Source organism: Protopterus annectens, chromosome 3.part0 (genome assembly GCF_019279795.1).
Source record: "Protopterus annectens isolate FY-2018-M chromosome 3.part0, PAN1.0, whole genome shotgun sequence".
In the NCBI taxonomy this organism is placed as follows: Eukaryota; Metazoa; Chordata; order Ceratodontiformes; family Protopteridae; genus Protopterus; species Protopterus annectens.
The window spans coordinates 68,759,192-68,781,998 of NC_056731.1; the positions used below are offsets into that span (position 1 = coordinate 68,759,192).

Here is a 22,807-nt window from a genome sequence, read left to right on the forward strand (position 1 = left end):
TTAAAGTCTTTTGTCTCAAGGCACCATCCAGGCAGTTTCTGCTCTTCAAAAGGGGAATGGATTTTATTTCAGAATGCTTCTTGTTCCCAAGGAAAGAAGGCACCTGGAGACCCATTCTGGATCTTTCCCAGCTCCAACATCTTTTTAAAGGTTCCTTCCTTTTGAACGCTGTCCCTTCATATACTCGGTTTCCTCCTCTTCTACTTCAGGCTCGCCTAGTTTATCTGGATCTCAAGAATGTCTATGTCCATGTTTCTATTCATTACTTTTTCAAAAATGTTTATGCTTATTTGTTCCTTCCTTGCGTTTTCAGTTCTTTGTTTTGCCCTTTGCCCTCTTTACTGCCCCAAAGGTCTTCAACAAGTGTCACTGTCCTGTGATTGCTTTTTGCAGGGTAAGGGAATGCAAATCTTTCCTTATCTGGATGACCTGCTCATTCAGGCTTCTTGCCAGAGATCTTGCTTCAGCATCTTCACTATGCTATTTGTCTATTGCTGGTCCTAGGATTCACAGTGAAGTTTCAGACATCCTTCCTGACTCCTTCTCATGATCATGTTTTTCTTGGATGCAGGCTGCAGACTATATTCCTATGCTGGCTTCCCTGCCTTCTCCCAAGGCTTTAACTGTGACTGCATTTTTTTCACTCCCTTCTTCCTCTGGATTTCAGCCAGAGAATTTGTAAAGGCTCTGGGATTCATCACTTCTTCCATTCTGATGCTTCCTCTGGCAAGACTTCATAAGAGAAAGCTACATTGGTTCTTAAAATCAGTCTGGCTTCAACATTCTCATCCATTAGACTTTCCAGTTTCTGTTCTTCCATGCTTCAAGCTAGAGCTTTAGTGGTAGATTCTTCAACTGTCTCTCAACCCAGGGCTTCCTTTTCAGCCTCCAGTCTCCTCTCAGGAACTGTTTCTGGATGCCTTGGATGTGGGGTGAGGAGCTTCATTCAGCCCTCTGACGGCTCACAGCCTTTGGTTCTTTTGTCAGAAGAAGGACTATATCAACATCAAAGAGAGGAGGGTTCTTTTTTACAGACAATACTACAGTGATGCAATATATCAACAAGTAAGGAGGGGACACAGTCTTACCTTTTGTGCAGACCAGCTGTTCAGGTTTGGGATCTGGCCATCCTGTGTCAGGTAATTCTTCAGGCTGTTTATATTCCTTCAGAACAAAACACTGTGGCAGACTGTCTGAGCAGGCTCATAACACAGACTCATGAATGGATGCTTCTCAGAGATGTGATTCAGGACATTGTCCACCAGTGGGGTACTCCTCAGGTAGATCTTTTTGCCTCCCCTCTGAACAGACAACGTCCTCTCTTTTGCACCAGAGTCCCATGTCCTCTGGCTTGTGAGGTGGATGCCCTCTCTTTTTCTTGGAAGGGAATGTTTTGTTATACCTTCCCTCCCCTTTCTCTCATACCAAGGGTCCTGTTCAAGATAAAACAAGACTTTCCCAAAATCTTGTTGGTGATTCTCTTTTGGCCCAGACAGCATTGTTTCCATCTTCTACACTTAGCCAAGGGCAATCACTGCAAATTACCTGACAGGGTGCACCTACTTACACAAGACATGGGCTCTCTCTTCCATCTCCACTTGTCCACTCTTCTCCTGACACTGTGGGTGATAGGGCTTTCATCCTTTTTAGGCACCTTTTTTTTCTGAGGATGTGCTTTGGGTTCTGAGCGATGCCAGGAAACCTATTACCAGGAAATCGTATTTATTCAAATGGAATAGAGTTACTGGTGTTTTGCTCGTAACCTAGATCCACTTTCTGTGGAAGTTCCTTTGGTTCTCTCATTTGTGTGAATTGCATAATGCTGGGTTGGTATACTCTTCAGTTAAAGCCCACCATTCAGCTATTTCTGCTTGTCTGCCTTTAACTCCTCCTTTGGCTTCTAGATTTGAGGTCAAGCAATTTCTTAAAGGCATTTCAAGCAATTTCTTAAAGGCATTCTTCGTGTTAGGTCCCCCAGGAAGCCTGTTCCTCCTCCCTGGAACCTTAATTTGAGCCTGTAGCTTCAGCTTCTTTACAGCATTGTACTTCTTTTGGCCCTTACCACAGCCAGATGGGTGTCTGAGCTGCCAGCCCTTATGGCTTATCCTCCTTTTTTAGTTTTTCACAGGGACAGGATGCCTCTTTGTAGTAAACATTTTATGGCCAAGGTGGTTAATGAGTTGTTTCTTAATCAGCCTATTCATTTGTCCACTTTTTTCTCTTCTCTGCAGCCTGCTAGTGAGGAGGTTATTCATACCTTGGATTTACATAGACCACTCATATTATATGGATAAAACTAAATCCATTCATAAATCTGAGTAACTTTTTTTCTTTTCATCCTATGTCTTTAGGTTTAGCTGTTTCTCAGCAAACTATTTCTTCCTTTATCTCTATTGCCATTTCCTTTTGTTATTCTGAAAGCCTCACTTCTTTAATTAATGTTCATTCTGGTAGGGCTGTGATGACTTCTGGTGCTTTTTTTCAAAGGATTGGATGCCCACTCCATCCTTGAGGCAGCTGCTTGGACTTCTGTGTGTACTTTTACCAAGCACTAAGTTAGATGTGGTTTCTGGGGAAATAGCTGAATTTGCCAGGGCTATTCTACAAGGCTTTCTTGAGGGCTCTGTGGGGGACCATCCTCCTCCCATGTTTCCTGTTGAGCTTTTGTACTCTCCCTAGTGTAAGGAATACTACAACAGTGATATGGTAGGACATAGTACAATTGTTTAAAATCTTAACAGTAGCTGTTCTTCCTTTCACTGTTGGAGTATTCACTCCCTCCTTCCTTCCCCTTTTTACCTTTTCTTTCTGGCTGCATGTTTCTTTTTGTACTCCTGGGGCTAATTTCTGAGGAAGGTACATCTGTACATCACCATTATGCCTTACACTGTGATCGGGAAGCGTACATGTGACATACAATGTCCTTATTACAACCTAAGCCTTTGATATACTGGCCAGACATCAGGCTACCCTTGCCAGGGGATACCTAGTGTAATGAATACTGCAATAGTGAAGGGAAGGACATCTACTGTTATGGTAAGATTTTGCACAACTACTTTTTTTTCTTTATTGTGGGACAGATGATGGTTTGAAAAGTTATGCTGATTAGCAGGAAATGCAAGTGGGTAGGGATTGGTAGTCTCATTGCTATTTTGAAAGATATGCAGTTGTGCTCATTGTTGGGTGCAAGTGTGATGAACTTATGGATCCAGTAAATATTTTTTATATAGCTTGAATATTTTGGATGCAACAGTGTTGTATTTGAAGGGACTTGCTTTTAGTCTGGGAGTAAGGACATTTCTTAAACTATTTATGTACTTCTGCATTCAGATGTTTACTAACCTAGTGACATTCTTTGATTTATTGTTCGACTTTGGTTGCTTTTAGGTTGTATTAAGGATTTGCAGTGGTTTAGAAGGAGGCCCAAATAATTGGACTGTGTAGGACTTTTGTTTTTTGTCTTGTGTAGACAGAGAAGGGGAAGAGTTTATCTTTTTGTGTGTTCTGAATAGCATGGAAGAATTTTTTGTAATGATAATTTTAAGGATGTTCTTCGTGTTTTACTGTTGCAGTCATCACATTTGGGTTATCTGCTTGCAGTAGCCCTCAGTCAGCCTGATTATCAAAGTCTTAGGTCCTGTGTCGGTTGCTGTCTCATCTTCCGTGACGTCAGGTAGTCAGGGGTATAAAGCATGCAGCCTACGCCATTACATCAGTCTTTCTTGCCGTGCGGTGTCCGAAGCAGAAGCAGTTCGCAAGTGTCAGTCGGCTGACTCCTGAAATTTTCGTTTTCGAGTTTCAGAACCGAAGTCTTCAACTAAAGCTAAGTACCCCATTGGGGAAACTTTTTCTTGCTCTAAACCGATGTCAGTAAAAACTGTCTTTCGGCTTTTCCCGGTTGGGGGTCTCCACAGCAGAACTCCGATCCGCTAATGATTGGCAGTTGATTTTTACGTGCTGGCTTGCCAGGCCTAACACACAACCTTCAACGAAGGAACACCCATCCACGCATGTCGACACACAAAAGACGCTCTAACTGCGAATCGAATGGGCAACGTCTAACTGTGAGGCGACAACACTACCGCAGCACCACCACCGCAGTTGACCTCTAAACCGATGTCGGTAAAAGTCAATAATTGTATTTCTTGTGGAAAGCAAATACCTCATAAAGGTTTTCATTCGTACTGCATTCCTTGCCTAGGCCCTGACCACGACGTACCTCGCTGTCAGTTTTGTGCCTTGTTTAAACCACAAACTATTTGTCGTCGGTACATTTTTGCTCCTAAATATTTTGGTACTCTGTTCAATTATCCAGATATGTCTTCAGTAAACCACCCGACTACCGACATTCCGAAAATCGCAAAGATAAAGACAGAGACAGGCTGACTAGATACAAAGCTGCTGACAATGCTTCTCCTAAGCTAGTCGCCAGTTCGCCGATACTTAGTGAGGCACTTTTGCAGCCCCTGATACCCGCTACTTCAGATTCGCAGGCCTGTACTGAGACCCATTTGGAGTCTGGTATGCCTCGAGATGCTTCAGCTGTGGAACCTGCGGATGTCTCTACCTTGGATGGGTCTGGAACCACTGTGCAGACACCGGCTTCTGAGGGTGTATTCAGGCCTACTGACTTGCATATTAAACCAACGCTATCTTCTTCTTCTAGGCCTAAAACTCAAACCATGCCTAGGAAACCGACGCCCAGACCTCATGGTCAGGCCTCTATGCCTAAAAAACAAATTATAAGAATGGCTGAAGACCTTATTACTTTAATCAGGGGAAGCTAACCTTCCCCCTCTAAGAGACCTAGGACTGAATTTGCTTATGATACTTCTGACCAGGATTCTGAAATTTCTGTCTCCTCTGATGACCAGGATTTATCCTTATCTACCTATGAGGATTCTGATGCAGAGGACTGTATTCCCTCTGCTTCAACCCCAGAGGATTTTTCTTTTGGTGAAACCTTGCATACTCTTAGGGAGCATTTTCACTGGGAAAGCCAGGATTACTCTGATTCTAAAAAGAGGCTTAGAGATTTTTTACGCCTGTCCCAACACAGGCCTTTAGCTATCCCTCCTATGCTGAACATTGTTGATGATGCCTTTTCGGAATCTAGCTTGGCCCCTGACTCTTTACCTCCTGCTCCCAGAAAACCTGATAAATATTACAGGGTTCCTGATTCTCACATGTTCATAGGTAGGTACTAGGCTATCGGCCCAAGGGCCTACGTAAGCCTAGCCAGCAAGGTACCATAGCTTACGCCACCCAAGAAAGTTATTTTCCTGTGCCACTTTCCAGCAGAGAGACAGCAGTGATCCCCGGGGTGTATTTTCTATTTCCCATCTACTCATCAAGATTTTTCTTGGAGTGTTAATGAAGAACTTTGCTTGACATAGATGGGTAGCTTGTTCCAGAGTATAGGAAGTTTCTGGGACACAAATCTATCCCTCCAGCGTGTCCTGTTTATTGTGGTGACAAGGTTTAGGTCCCTAGAGTGTGTAGCTTGGAAGGATTGGGATTTCTTTAGGTGTAGCATGTCCAACAGCTCTGGGTTTGACATAGCTTTATATGTTAGGCAGAGATCACCTCAGAGTAGGCGATATGCTATGGAGTAAAGCTGGAGTTTTTTGAGGCGGTCAGTGTAGAGCATGTTCCTTTTTAAAAATCCTACTGCGGATCCTGAGACCATTTCACATGGAGCCAAGGGCATTAAGGCTACTACTGCCAAAAATCCTACCCCCTCTGGTAAGAGATTCCAGGGCCCTGGATAGATGGGGTAGGAAGGCCATCAGGGCCTTAAATTGCTAGTTTCATATGTTAAAGTATCAGCAGCATATTATTTGATTGCTTAAACAGAAAATGATGTTGATTCCTGGTTGTGTAGGGAAATAAGGATTTACAGGATTTAATGCATTCTGCTGAACATGTTGGAAAACATATTTTGCAATGTGGTTTTGATTCACTAGAGGCATCTTGCAGGGCTGCTGTCACCGGGTCTGTACTTAGAAGGCATGCTTGGCTTAAGGAGCAGTCTTTGCCAGATCATGTTAAAACTAAATTGCTGGATGCTCCCTTAAATCAGGACCCCCCTGTTTGGCGACAAAGCAGAAGAAGTTCTTAAAAAGATGGAGGAAAAAGCTAAATCTATGCAAACCGTTAAAGATTTCTTACAAGTGCAGCCTCCTAGATTTAGTAGGCATTGGCCCTCAAAAAATTGGTCCTTTCCTGCCTCTTCCAGGCCTTCTCAGTTCAAACCCAGAACCAGCAGAACACCCAGGCTTCAGTCCCAGGGTATGCACAGGACTAAACATTGGGGGGCTCCCACTTCCAAATCAGGGAGTAGTAAGACTGCCCCCTATGGTAAGCTGTCTCAATGATTTAACTTTAAAAATTCCAAGCACTTCTCAACTGACTGCTCCTTTAGGGGGAAAGATTGCTCTGCAAGCAAAAAACTGGGAACTCATTACCCAGGACAAATGGGTTTTAAACATAATTTCCCAAGGATACAGATTTCACTTCCACACGTTACTAACCCCAAACAGTTGGCCAGACCTACCCCCAAATCAGTGGGCAGAGGCTCAAAAGCAAGTACTCTCTCTCCTAGGATTAAAGGCTATTCAGACTGTACCAGAAGGGGAAAAAGGACAAGGTTTCTACTCAAGACTTTTCCTGGTACCCAGAAAAGACAACTCATGGCATCCTATCCTGGACCTGTCTGTCCTAAACACCTTTTTGGTGATTCCAAAATTCAAGATGCTAACTCTTCACCAGTTGCTTCCCATGATAGGCAAAGATGCCTGGTTGACAACACTGGATTTAAAGGAAGCCTACCTGCACATCCCAATTGGGGAATCTTGCAGAAAATACCTACGCTTCAAAGCAGGCTGCATGCACTATCAGTTCTCTGCACTGCCCTTTGGCTTATCTACTGCGCCCAGGGTCTTCACAAAGTGCCTAGCTCCAGTCATTGCATTTTTCAGGCAAGGAAATAGTCAAATATGCCCATACCTGGACGATTGTCTAATTCAGGCAGAAAGTCAGGACATACTTCTGATTCATCTGGCATTTGTACAAAAGGTGTTAACTTGTCTGGGGTACACCATAAACGAAAAGAAATCACAGCTGGTACCCTGTCAACAAATTATATTCCTGGGAGCAAGCTTGAACACAACTTCCCAGATGGCTTTCCTCATGCCAGAGAAACAAATTCATTTGACAACTTACTCAAAACTAGTGGCCACAAAAATCCTGCTATCTGCAAGGCAAATACTGCAAGCCTTGGGGTTCATGGCCTCGTGCATTCTACTAATTCCATATGCAAGACTGCATATGAGGAGACTACAATGGTATCTAAAAAGCCTATGGTGTCAACATTCTCAGGATCTAGAAGCAATGATTCCTATCATACGTTGCCTATGGTTAGAATTCCTTTGGTGAGCAGAGGCCTGCCACCAAAACAAGGGACTACCATTCACTCTACCCCCTGCCACCCAAACCCTAACAACAGACACATCAGACTATGCATGGGAGGGCTCACCTGGCAGGGAAGTGCATTCAGGACAAATGGAACCCATTAAAAAACACAAAAGCAACCAGGAAACCAATAAAATCAAAAGCCACGAAGGTAGACCAAGGAAAGCAAGTGCTCCAAATAGCGTACACAAGATTTATTTGTCCGCTTTCGTAAAACACTTCATCAGAATGAAAGACCAGAGTAAAACCACACAAATGGAACCCAAGTCAAATGCACCTGCATAGCAATCAAAAAGAAACGTTACCTGTACAGAATGCTCTGACAGCCTTCAAGGACCACATTCTTCCAGGACAATTAATAGTAAAGACAGACAACACCACTGTTATGTGGTACACAAACAAGCAGGGGAGGTACCCATTCTTACCCCCTCTGCAGACTAGCCATGGCTCTCTGGAACACAGCCTTGAGCTACCAAGTTCATCTACAGGCTCAGTTCCTGCTAGGAAAACTAAATAAACTGGCAGACGTACTAAGCAGAAATCTCATGGACCCACACAAGTGGAAACTGGAACCAAAGATTTTCAACATGTTGATCAACAAATGGGGGATCCCAGATATGGACCTGTTTGCCTCCCCCTGAGAACTACCAATTGGACAAATTCTGCACAAGGACTCCCCACAAACAAGCTTGAAAAGTGGATGCTCTGTCCTTCAGCTGGAAAAATCTATCAGTTTATGACTTTCCTCCTCTGCCTCTTCTCTGCAAAATACTACTAGAGATCAAACAGGACAAACCAAGGATGATACTGATTGCACCAGACTGACCACGCCAACACTGGTACCCCCTCTTTCGCAGTGTGTCACAGCTGGCCCCATGGCACCTACCTCAGACTCCTACCCTGCTGTCTCAGCAGGGGAGCCAGATTCTGCACCCCCAGCTTCAAACCCTGAACTTGGCAGCCTGGCTAATTACCTAATCTCTCCATTACCATCCCTCAGTAAACAAGTATTGGATGTCATTTTGGAGGCAAGGAGGCCTAGTACTAGAAAATCTTATGCTGAAAAATGGAAAAGATTCTGTGCCTGGGACCAAACTCAAGGGATGGCCACAGCAGCACCCAATTTACCTCAGATTCTTCAATGCTTAACTGAGATGCTTCACAAGGGCCTTTCCTTTTCATCCATCAAAATTCACACCTAAGCCATTTCAGCTCATTACAACACAGAACCCACCCCTCTTCTCTCCCCCACTGCTCAAGCAGTTCCTCAGAGAGGCCAAAAACTTAAAACCACCCAGGAGAGCCCCAACTCCAGCCTGGGACCTTAATTTGTATTGGAAAAACTCACTCTTCCTCCTTTTGAGCCTTCTGCAACTGCAGAGTTAAAATTCCTTTCTTGGAAAACAGCTTTCCTTTTAGCAATCACTTCAGCAGGAAGGGTATCTGAATTACAGGCCCTTATGGCAGTGGAGCCTTTCATCATCTTTCATGCAGACAGGGTGTCCCTCAGGACCAATCGCTTTTTCATGCCCAAGGTGGTATCCAGTGTGGCTCTTTATCAGTCCATTCATTTGCCAACCTTCTTTTCTAATCCACAGAACAAAGCGGAATGGATACTGCACTCCTTAGATGTGCACAGACAGCTTAGATTTTACTTGGACAGGACTAAACCTCTAAGGAGATCTGAACAACTGCTGGTGGCATTTGCTGCAGGGGCAGAGGGGAAGGCTATTTCAAAGCAAACCATTTCTAAATGGATAGGCCATTGCATTAATTTCTGCTATAAGCACCATGGAAAACCTATCCCACAGGGGATTAGACCCCATTCTACCTCTACAGCCTTTTTCAGAGGTGTCCCTACCAGAGACTTCCTAGAAACTGCTACCTGGAGTTCTGTACATAACTTCACCAAGCATTACCATTTGCCAGTTTTCTTTAAATCCAGAGCTGGCTTTGCCACTGCAGTCTTGCAGGGCCTTATAGCTGGTCCTAATGCTATCTAAATTCCTCCTCCCATCCTTAGATTAGGGAATCTACCCAAATGTGATGACTGCAACAGTGAAACACGAAGAACATAGTACAGTTGTGTACACTTACCATAAATGTAGATGTTCGAGTCTATTCACTGTTGCAGTCCTGGTTACCCTCCCTTCAGCCCCTTGACTTCTTTTGGCTATACCTCTATTCTCCTTTACTATACTTAAAAGCTTTTTGGTGTATTTGCTTTTTTGTTGGAGGTATAACCGTGTATATATATATTTAATTGCTTCCCATTAAGGGGGACACCTAACATCTGGGGCAAGAAAAACTGATGTAATGGCATCGGCTGCATGCTTTATACCCCTGACTACCTGACATAACGGAAGATGAGACAGCAATTGACACAGGACCCAAGACTTTGATAATCAGGCCGACTGAGGGCTACTGCAAGCAGATAATCCAAATATGATGACTGCAACAGTGAATACACTCAAACATCTACATTTATGGTAAGTGTACACAACTGTACTTTCTGTACTGTGGTCCAGGTACAAAGCTGTTTTCTTTTTCTTCATTTTCTTCCATAAATAGTGATCCTGTATTCCTGGCTGTCTGTGTATTTTATTACACTATAGGTTGTTGCAGATTAGTTGCTCGGTATTTACTGAGAGTAATTACTTTAAACTCCTTTCTGACTTTATACACAAACACCCTATAATTCATGTAGTATGAAATATGTAATGTGTTTGCATTTGTGTACCCAACTGTTGATAAAATAGTTCAGTGCAGCAGCTAGAGAAGGAGGGAATTGCAAATAAAGGAAAGGTTGCAGAAAGGGTCTTCATCTTATCTCTCATTCACATCAGAATTTGAAATGTGAAAGATGTATGAACTTTTTGTAGAAATTTTTCTGATAGTTATTCACTTATTTCTTTTCTTGTATCTAATTTTTATGTAGCCAAACAGTATTAACTGTGTTTAACAGTCTCTAGTATGGAAACAGATCACGTTTACATTTCTGTATTAAGGCCTTCCACTCCTACGGGTGCATCTCCTTATGTTGTTTTGTTCTGTGTAATTTTTCTTCCAGACTTCTGTGAGCCGTGCAGGAAGACCAGTCAAATTTCCATCTATGAGGAGAAGCCCTACTTCCCTCTGCAACTCAGGAAATTTAAATTACTCCCCGCATTCTTCTGGTGGGTCTAATGGCATTGCTGGTGTTAGTAGGCATGGTGGAGACCCTCACAACAGATCAGGTAAAAGTCTGTTTCTTAACGCAAAACTGATGATTTACCTGTTCTGCAGGTCTGTGTCTTGATGAGCTTTAGAAGAATAAATGCAAAAATAAATGCAGCTTGTTGTCCTCCCTACAAACTGTGCTCTGATTTTTGTGCCTTATACATTGTGAACGAGTAGGCTGCTTTGCCAGTGGTTATTTAAGCAGCAGTTACTGCAGATTTTACTGCTTTAAATATACAAGCCTTCTAGCTTAGAAAAGAGACTTTGGAGTGATTAAGTATCAGTTTTCTGTACTTTCTTGCTGTACTTAACTGTTTTCCGACTAAATGGAGATTTTCCAGCATTTATTGTGATTTAAAAGCTTGTTTATTTCACATATTGTACTTATTTGACTGTCTGCACTTTTAAAAAGTTGTTTTTTGTTTAAATAATTTAACTGTTGTAGGCTACACGCTAAAGTGCGATAGCCTTTTCTGATCATTTGTAGTCGTTTAAAGCTGTTTTAAGAGTATTTTTTTACTGTTTTTGCCTTATCTTTTCAAAAAAAAAAAAAACAAACAAAAAAATTCCTTGTTTCCCGCCTTTCTAAGCTAGTATAGTCCAGTTTTCAGGCTAGTGCTGAATTCAGGGCTGTGATACTAGTTTCTGAGTTGCCCATACCTTACTTGGATAGAAGGAAGTTTCTCTCTTCACCTGTGAGAGAGGGGAGCTTTGAGCAACCTATCTATCCCTGGTGGAGTGGTTCCAGCCCAGAAGTTAGTTTATTGGCCATTTTGGGCTAATTTCTATCTCTTTCATTTCCCTACTATAAAAACTGCGTTTATATGGTTTTGCGCACCAGGCAGTTCCGGTTAGCTATGGTTAAATTATTCCTGGCTCCACTAAATCTCCTTTTCAGTTTTTCCCTTGAAACTAGACTAACTCTCAACCTAAGCACTCAAAAAGCATTTTACAGCCCAGCACTTGCTCAGACCTAATAGCAAGCACTAATATACCCTGACACTGATTGCCCAGCAGGGCAAGGCTCTTTGTTCACCCCTCACCAACCAAGCGACTAAGTAGCTCACCCTACTGTTCAGGCATGACCAAAGGGCACTTCAGGTACACTATCCAGTCCAGCTGATGAATCTGGGTATCCTGAGGCAATGTTACAACTGCCTCATGTACACAGACAACCCTCTCCTCCTACCACAAAACACTAACATTGAGTACCCACTTCCCTATAGGTCCTTTCTGACTCAGTTACACAGCAAACGTTTTCATTTCTTCTAGCATGTCAAAGGGTCAGTTGCTAGCGTCCTCCTGCTCAGCTGGTGAATATATTGAGGCAATGTTACAATTGCCTCATGTACACAGACAACCCTCTCCTCCTCCCACAAAACACAAATACATGTGAGAGATGCAACTATATAGCCAAACTGGAGGCTGAGCTCTCTCAACTCAGGACTGGCAAAACCAGACAAGAGGAGAAGGTAACACTTGCACACACACCATAAACCCAGTCTCACATAGAACTATAACAACTACAAATCAAACACATAAACACACAAAGACATACTCAGAGGCACTGATCAAAAATCTACCAAAACAGCAGAGGCCTCCAAAGCAGACACCCAAACAACTGCCACCTCATGACATAACACAAGCAACACATAGATCACGAAGTCAGTGTGCAAATCAGTCACAGCCCTTAAGGCCAAACACAATGCCAGACACACTTGTCATAGGTGACTCCATAGTCAGACACACTGACGTCCCACTCACCAGACTGAACAAGGAGAGGGTCACAGTAAGCTGCCTGTCGCGCGCTAGAATCCGCCACATAACACAAGCCCTCAGGTCACTCCACAGCAAGTACAAGTATGACTCAGACATTGTCCATGCTGGTATGAATGACCTGAGATGTACCTCCCTGGACTACATGAAAAGAGACATAAAGGAGCTCTCGGATTATGTAGCCCAGGCTGGTACGACCCTGACGCTGAGCAGTATCCTACCTTCACCAAGAATGATGCCACAATACAGAGACAAAATTATCAGTTTTAATAATTGGCTTAATTTCTGGTGTCATTCTAAGGGGATCCAATGTCTGTCTGCCTGGAATGACATGCTTGACAAGCCACGCTGCTTCAAGGACGGCTTGCACCTGTCACCCTGGGTTTCGGATATTGGCAAAGGCTCTTGCCACCCCATAGTGCCTTTTTAGACAAGGCTCAAATTCTAAACCCACCGCCCTAGAAAACAATAATGGAAAAAACTAAGGGTAATGCTGCTCAATGCCAGAAGTCTAAATCTCAAGATGCACGCCTCCCTCCCTCAGTATGGAGAAAAATTGATGTCTGTGCTGTGACTGAAACCTGGTTCAAGGCTCCTGAGAGCACCCGGCACTATCAGGTTTTACTCATATCATGCTCCGCCCCCCCGGACCTGCACTCACAAAAAGGGGTGTATCCATATTCATCAAAGATACCCACACCTCCAGGCTGGTGGCAACTCACTAAGCATCAGAGACCATTCAGGTGAGGCAAAACTGCTCTAGCAGTTTGTAGCATGTTACAGGCCACCCTCTCAAACTCAGGAACCCCACACAGTATTCCTGAAGACCCTGGAGAGTATAAATGTCTCCAAACACCATCATATTGGGTGACTTCAACTACCCAAACATAGACTGGGAAAATTACTCAAGCCCATTACCCTAGCCCAAAGGTTCGTTCATAAACTCAAATGCTATGGAACAACTTGTCACCATTCCCACAAGAGGTGAAAATATACTAGACCTGATCATCACAAACATGGGACAAAATGTCACCTCATTGGTGAGATCAGACCATAAACTAATCTCACTGGAGATCCACATCCCGCCCCAACTTCACACTTCTTAAGACTGGTGTGGTATCCTTGCCCTGAGCCATTGGAAACCATGAATCCCTTAGAAATGCTTTAGAGGCAGGATTGCATGGATCAAGCAATCCCAAATAAAATCAAGACCCTTTCCACCAAAGGCAAGCGCCCGATCTGGTGGACCCCAGCCATAAACAAACTTTACAACAAGAGGAGAAAGCTACTACAAGATAGAGCAGAATCCCTAAAAGGGAAGACACTGTACCAAAACTGTACCAAAAAAGCCATACTTTCAGATAAAAACAACTACTATAGTAATCTTCAGAAGGACAATCCACAAACTTAAATAAACTTCTCCGCCCAGGACAGACTACAACTCCTTCCCCCTCCGGATCACACCATAACTCAGCCCATGAAATTGCCAATGCCTTCAATTCCTTCTTTATTGACACCATTAACTGGCCTCTCACCTTCCAGATGTAATTCTAGCATCTCCCTGATCTCTCATCTTCCAATCTTCCAACCCTAAACTACACAACATCTCTCACACCTTTTATCAAAATGTATCCAAAACTTAAACCTTGCACTCCCTCTCTGCACCAGCTTCCATCTGAATTTCTTCAAAAGCAGCAAATGAAATAGCTTTATCCTATCCATTAAACAGAACATTACTGATAGTGAAAAAACTCTTCCTCTATCCTGAAAATCTCTTATGTTATCCCCTTACACAAAGGGGTCTAATGAGTACTCTAATTATAGGCCCATCGCACTTTGGGCACTAGCAAAAATTATGGAAAATGTGTACTACTATCAGCTAATGAACCAATTTAAACATACACATTAGACACTTGCCAACATGGTTTTTAGACCATTTCAAGGTGCCTACCCACTGCACTCTATCCTTCACTGACTTCATTAACAAAACCGTAATAATATTCTATCATCGCTCTTTATGACAGACCTGTTCAAAGCCTTTGATATGGTTAATAACCACCCTGCTCATACACTTTGTACCTTTCCTAGAAACCCAAGTCTATTCACTGGTTTACCCCTCTACCTCAACAACAGAAACAGGCAGTCCTCTCTGGGATCTTCTCTTTAGCTAATCTCTTGGTGTCCCTAAGGCTCTATTCTTGGCTCCACTAATTCTCCTTATTTATAAATGACCTTCAAGTAGCAATACCCCAGACCACATGCATACAATATGCTGATGATTCCACACTTATCTGTTCTGCAAAAACCATCTCAGAATTACAAATAATTACACAAAATGTATTTAACACTGTAGAGTCATGGTTCTTAAAACGTCTGCTTTTAAATGCTAAAAAAAACAAACTCCTCCTATTTAAGCCCACTACTAAGTCACCCCCATTAGAATTCTTTATCTCTTCCAGTAATGGCACCCTTATATCACCTGACTCTACCACCAAGCTGCTAGGTGTCACGATAGATAACTGCCTTACTTTTGATAGTCACATCAATAATACTATTAAAACTGTAAATAGAAAGCTGGGCTCCTTTTACAGAATCAAAATGTTTTTAACTCCTACAGCCAAAGCTACACTTGCCCACTCTCATCTTATTTCTGCTCTTCACCTAAAAAAAAATAATCTTTACTTATAATAGTATAGCTAGATTTGTTACCGGAAATCAATGAACTCATCATTGTCTAAACCTACAACAACTTCACTGGCTTGAACTAGAAAACTTGTTGTTTCTTTCCCAACTTTCCTTTGTCCTTTTCTACCATAGGATTTTACACCCCTAATAATACACCAACCTTTACTCCTTATGCCAACCTCAGTTCACTTCGGCCTCAAATAAACTTCTAGTAACCTTAACTAAAACTAACAACTGTGCTGGTGACTCCTTTTCTCCAACACCATTGGTAAGCATTGGATCATCTTCCACTGAACTAACTTCCTCCATTCCATCCCTCTCTTCTCAAAAGCAAAAAATATAAATAATATACTTTAAAAATCACTGGGCTTTAACCCCTAATTGGGAATTACCCTCTATTCTTTTTTCTTCCCGCCTTTCTCTCTTTCTCCCTTCTCTATTTTATTTTACACCTTCACCTAGATCTTTTTAAAGGCTGTCCTTCTTTCTCCACTTCTCCACCTTCCTTCCCTCTAAATCTACAAATATGAAAATAACTTATAGCAATTAACTAAAATGGAATTTTTAATTTTTTTTTTTTTTTTTTTTGTTTTCTTTTTTTCTGTTTTCTCATAACCTTTTTTTTTTTTTGTTTTTTCAATAGGAGTATATGTTATTATATATACGTAGTATTGTAAACTGTAAACTGACTTATCACCTCTTTATTATTCTTTATGTAACTATAACTATCTTTGGAGCTTTTCTCCCCGGGCCTCTGCTGAAAATGGAAATATATCCAGTCGGACTAGCCCGGTTAACAAATGTAAAATAAATAAAATAAAAATAAAATCTCTGATCAATACTAGTAAAAAACTACAATCACTCATAAAATCATCCAAGGCCAACTTTGAGAGGAAAAATCGCCAAGGACTCAAAAGACAATCATAAGGCCTTCTTTAGCTATGTTAGAAATCTGGGTGGAAACTCCCAGATATGCTCAGAATTAGTCCAAAATGATACAAAAATCACTGAACCCACAGACACTGCAAACATACTGGCAGACAGGTTCAGTGCAAATTTCTCCCCTCCCTCCCCCCCAAAAGGAGAAATATCTATCCCAGCAGAGTGTAGCCTTCCAATCATCTCAAATGCCCAGGTGAGAGCTGCTCCCTCTAAAGCTAAAAACACCGCATCAATGGGACCGGATGGTGTCCCCCGCTGTGTGCTACACTAACTCAATGAGGAACTAAACCCACACATAAGGCTGCTGTTTAATCTTAGCCTTACCACAGGATACGCACCAAAGAGTGGTGTACGGCAACTGTGGTCCCACTCCACAAAGACGGTGCTTCTCGGACCCATTACCTAAGCTTAACAAGCCTGGTCTGCAAAGCTGTGGAGAGGATCATAATGGAACTCATAAAAAGACATAGGGGACCTACAGACATTGGATCCTACCCAATTCGGGCTTTGTCAAGGGCAGATCATGCCTCTTGAACTTGGTCAACTTTTTTGAAACAGTCACCAAGGCCATTGATGAGGGTAAGGCAGTTCACACAGCCTACCTTGACCTTGCAAAGCTTCGACACAATACCCCACTCAGGTATCATAGAAAAGCTCACCAGCTTAAATGTAAACCCATATGTCACAAGATGGGTTGCAAACGGCTCAAGGACAGAACCCACAGGGTTAGAGTTGCTGGTGCCATGTCAGACTCAGCCGTCACAAGCGGTGTCCCACAGGGCTCAGTCCTGGGCCCCCTTGTTCGGCAACTTTTCAGAAGTGCAGGCAAACATAGGAGGATTGTGACAAAGTTTGCAGATGACTGCAAACTGGGCCATAGTTGAAAATCCATCAGAGACAGATATCCTTCAGAGAGGTCTCATAGAAATGGATAACTGGTGCCAGAGCCATGGCCTTAAGCTAAATGCCAAAAATGTATAGTCATACCCTTTGGTAAAACAAGGTTAACCCCAAGTTACCACATAGGTGGCAATCCATTAACCACAGACCAGGTTATCACGGACCTCGGGACCCAAGTTGACAGTAACCTTCTCTTTGCCAATCACATTGCGAAACTGGTTAGGGGGCCCTTCTACATTGCCCACCTGATTATGAAGGGATTCACATCCAGATCAAGGAGGTCATTGTTCCCCTGTACTCTTCACTTATCAGACCAATGATTGAGTACAATGCCCCATTCGAATGTATCTTACCCGACACCTGCAGCAATTGGAAAGACCCCAAAAGTTCCTCACCAAAAGGATAAAGGCTCAAAATATGCCATATGCTGCCCGACTGAAGAAACTCCAGCTCTATTCAGTCGCACCGCCTGCTCAGAGGTGACCTGTGCCTGACATACAAGGCCATGTCCAACCCGGAATTAATGGACATACTCCACCTCAAAAAATCCAAATCCACCAGAGCCACAAGAGCAAGAGACTTAAACCTCAACACGGATATAAATAGGACGTGCTGGAGGGACAGATTCATCACCCAGAGACTCCCTATGCTGTGGAACAGAATCCTGGTCCATGTGAGACAGAACACCTCCCTGGCTCTGTTCAAGAGGAATCTTGACCAGTGGATGGGAGATCGTAGGTTTACCCCGGGGATCATCTCTGTATCACTGCTGGACAGAGGCACGGCAAACTAATGGGTATAGTATTCTTCGACCTAAGGTGTGGTGAAAGCCACACAACTCTGGCTAGGCTTATAAATGCCCTAGGGCAGATAGCCTAGTATGAACCTATGAATTATACAGCCAAACTGGAAGCTAAGCTGTCTCCACCCAAGACTGGAACAGACAGTCAAGAGGAGAAGATTAACACTTGCACCACACCTACAGCTGCACACAGACCTACTAAAACAGCACTGGCAAAAAATACACATAGATATATATACACAAATTCATACGTGGAGGCTCTAAATAAAAACATGCAAAAGCATCAGAGACCTCCAAAGCAGACACCCAAACAACCTGCACTTCCCGTCACAAACCAGACAATACATAAAACACAAAATCAGTGTTCCACACAATCACAGCCCTTAAGGTGAAATAACATACCTAACACACTAGTAATAGGTGACTATAGTCAGGCACACTGACGTCCCACTCACTAGGTTGGACAAGCAGAAGGTTACTGTTAGCTGCCTGTCGGGAACCAGAATCCGCCACATAACACAAGCACTGAGGTCTCTCCAGAACAAGTACAAATTGCTCATGTTGGTGTGAGTGACCTGAGACGTACCTCCCTGGACTACATGAAAAGAGACATGGAAGAGCTCTCTGATCATGCAGCCCAGGCTGGTATGACCCTGACCCTGAGTAGCATCCTGCCCTCACCAAGAATGATACCTCAGTATATTGAAAAAATGATCAGTTTCAACAATTGGCTAAGCTTCTGGTGTCATTCAAAGGGGATCCAGTGTCTGTCAGCCTGGAACGACATGCTTGACAAGCCGCGTTGCTTCGCAAGAGAGGGCTTGCACCTGTAACCCCCTAGGCTTTCGAATACTGGCCAAGGCTCTTGCTGCCCCCATAGTGTCTTTTTTAGGCAAGGCTCAAAAGTCAAACACACCTCCGTAAACAGCACAATTAACAAAAAACTGAGGGTTATGCTACTCAATGCCAGAAGTTTAAATCTCAAAATGCACGAGTTCAAAACACTCCTCAGTATGGAGAACGTCGACATCTGTGCAGTAACTGAAACCTGGTTCAAGGCTCCAGAGAGCACCCCAGCACTACCGGGCTACAACCCATACCACACGTTTCGGCCACAGAACACGGACCGAAACACAAAAGGAGGGGGGGGGGGTGTATCCATATTCATCAAGGATACCTATACCTCCAGGTTAGTGGCGCAGCATGATACCTCTGAGACCATCCATATGCAACTAACATCGGGCAAATCTGCAATGCAAATTGTGGCCTGCTGCAGATCACCCTCATGACCCAGGACCACCACTCCACCTTTCTGGAGACACTGGAAAACATGAAGGTCCTGTTTGAACACCCTGATATTGGGCGATTTCAATTACCCTACCATTCACTGGGAAAACTACTCGAGTACAAATTCCCAGGCCCAGCGCTTCCTGGAATTCATCAACTCAAACGCCCTGGATCAGCTGGTAAACTCCCTTTCCAGAGGTGAAAACATATTGAACCTGGTCATCACCAACATAGGCGACAGGTGTTCCACACCAGAGGTCAACCCGTCACTGGTTAGATCAGACCATAAACTAATCACTCTGGATGTCCACACCCCACCACCACCCCCAGCTAAGGAAACCAAAGTAAAAAACTTTTCTAAAGCAAACTTCACCTTATGTAAGACAGAGGTGGTAAGTTTCACAGCCCCCACGCTACAGGATAATGCTGCCCAAGATGCAGAAACCTTTACAAATACACTCTATGAGCACCTGCAAGGATGCATGGATTGTGCCATCCCTAGCAAAACCAAGACTCACTCCTCTAAGAGAAGGAAAGCAGTTTGGTGTACCCCTGCAATAAACAGGTTATACAATAGAAGGAGGAAACTAGTTCAGGAAAAAAAGCAAATCCCAAGAAGGAAAGACATCCCTGATCAGTATCGGTAAGAAACTAAGGTCCCTCATGAAATCATGCAAGGCCAACTTCGAAAGAAAAATAGCCAAGGATTCAAAAGATAAACCCAAAGCCTTCTTTAGCTATGTTAAGAATCTAAGTGGCAACTCGCAGATATGCACTGAACTATTGCAAAATAGCACAAAATATACTGAACCTGGCAGATCGATTCAGTGCAAACTTCACCCCCCCCCTCACCTCCAAAAGGGCCCACAACAATACCAGAAAAGTGTAGTGTCCCAAAAATCACAGACGCACAGGTGAAAACAGCCCTTTCAAAAGCCAAAAACACAGCAAATGGGACCAGATGGTGTCCCAGGGTGCGTCTTGTATGAACTACAGAACAAACTACCCCCCCACCTAAATACACTGTTCAACCTCAGCCTCTCCACAGGCTACGTGCCCATAGAATGGCGCACAGCAACGGTTATTCCTCTCCACAAAGGAAGGGGCCACAACTGACCCTGGTAACTATCGCCCCATAAGCCTGACTAGCCTGGTCTGCAAGGCTATGGAGCGCATCATCATGGAACTTATTAACAAAGACATTGGGAACCTCCAAACACTTGACCTGACCCAGTTCGGCTTTGTTAGAGGCAGATCATGCCTACTAAACCTGGTTGACTTCTTCGAGACAGTCACCAAGGCCACAGATGAGGGAAAGGTTGTTCACACAGCCTACCTTGACCTCGCCAAGGCTTTTGACACCATTTCCCACTTGAGTATTACAGAAAAACTCACCAGTCTGTACTTAAAACCCTATGTCACAAGATGGGTTGCCATCTGGCTTCCAGACAGAACTCACATGGTAAGAATAGCGGGCTCCAGGTCAGACTCTAAACCAGTCACAGGTGGTGTCCCGTAAGGCTCGGTCCTGGGACCCCTACTGTTCGACATATACTTCTCAGAAGTACAGGCAAACACAGGAGGACTATGGCTAACCAATTTCACAGATGACTGCAAACTGGGAGCCATAATTGACTCTCCGGCTGACACCGTCATCCTCCAAAAGGGCCTTACTGAGACGGACACCTGGTGTCAAAGTCATGGCCTCAAGCTAAATGCCAAAAAATGCATAGTCATCCCATTTGGGAAAAACAAAACGCCCATGAATTGCCACATAGGTGGCAGCCCCCTTAATACAGAAGCGGTAATAAGAAATCTGGGGACCCAGGTAGATAGTAGTATCCCCTTTGACAATCATATTGCCAAAGTAGTTAGGAAATCCTTCTATGTGGCCCATCTAATTACTAAAGGGTTCGCATCTAGAAGTAAAGAGGTTATAGTGCCCCTCTACTCATGACTTATTAGACCCATCATAGAGTACAATGCCCCATTTGGGGTGTACCTCACAAGACATGTCGAACAGCTGGAAAGACCCAAAAGTACCACACCAAGGGGGTTACAGCCCTCAAACATATGTTCTATGCAGCCCGACTGAAAAAACTACGGCTGTACTCAGTGGCATATCGCTTACTCAGAGGTGATCTCTGCTTGACTTACAAAGCCATGTCCAACTCAGAATTGATGGACATGCTCCACCTAAAGAAATCCAAGTCACTGCGAGCCACGTGCTCTAGTGAGCTAAACCTCACCACAGCAATAAATAGAACATGCTGGAGGGATAAATTCCTATCACAGAAACTCCCCATGCTTTGGAATAAAATTCCAAATTACATCAGGCAGAGCCCCTCACTAACACTCTTCAAGAGAAACCTTGACGAGTGGATGGGTAACAGAAAATACACCCCTGGGATCACTTCATTGGCTCTTCTTGACAGAGGATCAGTTAATTAATCAGTGGGGCAGTGAAAGCCGACACACTCTGGCTAGGCTTATAAATGCCCTCGGGCAAATAGCCTAGTACCTACCTATGAACCTAAGTACCAGGCTTTGGTATGCAAGTGTGCACAAATTATGTACGTAATAGTAATGTCAGAAAGAGGTAATCCCCTTGGAGTTCACTTAACACGTCTTAGTTCACATTTTGTCTTTTTTTTTAATGTTTTATTCATATTAAACTTTTTTTCACAATGCAAAGATCAGTTAACATAAATGAAACTCCATAATCATAAAATTAACATGTATAACAATAGTGTTAAGGTCACATTACTGTTTTGTTTTTCTTGATTTACTATTCACTGCTGGTATGGGTTATTTTAGATTTTAGCATGTTTGCAATTGTTTTCTAGATTTGCAAAATGATGATATGTTGTTTGTCTTTTGGCTTTTCCCGGTTAAGGGTCGCCACAGTGGAACTCCAGTCCGCTAATGATTGGCAGTTGATTTTTATGGTGTCAAGTTGCCAGCCCGACGCCCAACCTTCAACGAAGGCACGCCCATTCAACGCATGTCTTTCGAACGCCCACTCGACTGCAGGGAGGACATGCAGACTCCACACAGAAGGCACTCCTAACCCAAGCCGAGAATCGAACAGGAGAACCTCTTGCTGTGAGGCAACAACACCACCACTTCACCACCGCGATATATCAGTGTAATTTGTTGATCTTCATTTGAGGAATGATTTTTCTGATTTGGCTGTAATGTCCAGATGATTGCAGAGTGACAGAGTGGACTCCCTGCCTGAATGAGTTGATGCCTGGTGGTGGGGGTAAGGAGCCAGTCATCTAGGTACGGAAACACCTGGAATCCTTGATGCCTCAGGTGAGCAATGACCACTGCCATGATTTAGTGAACACTCTGGGGACTGTAGTAAGACCAAAGGGCAGGGCTTGAAACTGGTAATGATGGGCTCCCAGCCGGAAGCACAGGTGATCCCTGGATGACCTGGTCATTTTTATGTGGTAGTACACATCCTTAAGATCTATTGAGCACATCCAGTTGTCTTTCCCTAAGAAGGGAAGTATAGACTGAAGCATGACCATCCGAAACTTCTCTTTCTTTATGTATTGGTTCAGTCTGCTGAGGTCCAATATGGGTCTCCAGTCCCCCGTCTTCTTTGGAACCAAAAAGAATCTTGAGTAAGTTTCGGATCCTGTCTGGTCTGCTGGGACTGGTTGGATGACTCTTTTTCTTAGCAACATTTGAACCTCTATTGTTGCCTGTTCC

General features: G+C 43.5%; 1 protein-coding gene across 1 annotated transcript in view; it reads left to right on the top strand.

Moving 5' to 3' along the window:
- The window catches only part of ANKS6 (ankyrin repeat and sterile alpha motif domain containing 6), a 1,232,679-nt gene that overhangs the window by 815,468 nt on the left and 394,404 nt on the right, over positions 1 to 22,807 (top strand). The window contains exon 11 of the mRNA XM_044064590.1: positions 10,544 to 10,709. Coding sequence (XP_043920525.1) covers positions 10,544 to 10,709 — 166 coding nt within the window. The remainder of the gene's footprint in view (positions 1 to 10,543; positions 10,710 to 22,807) is intronic.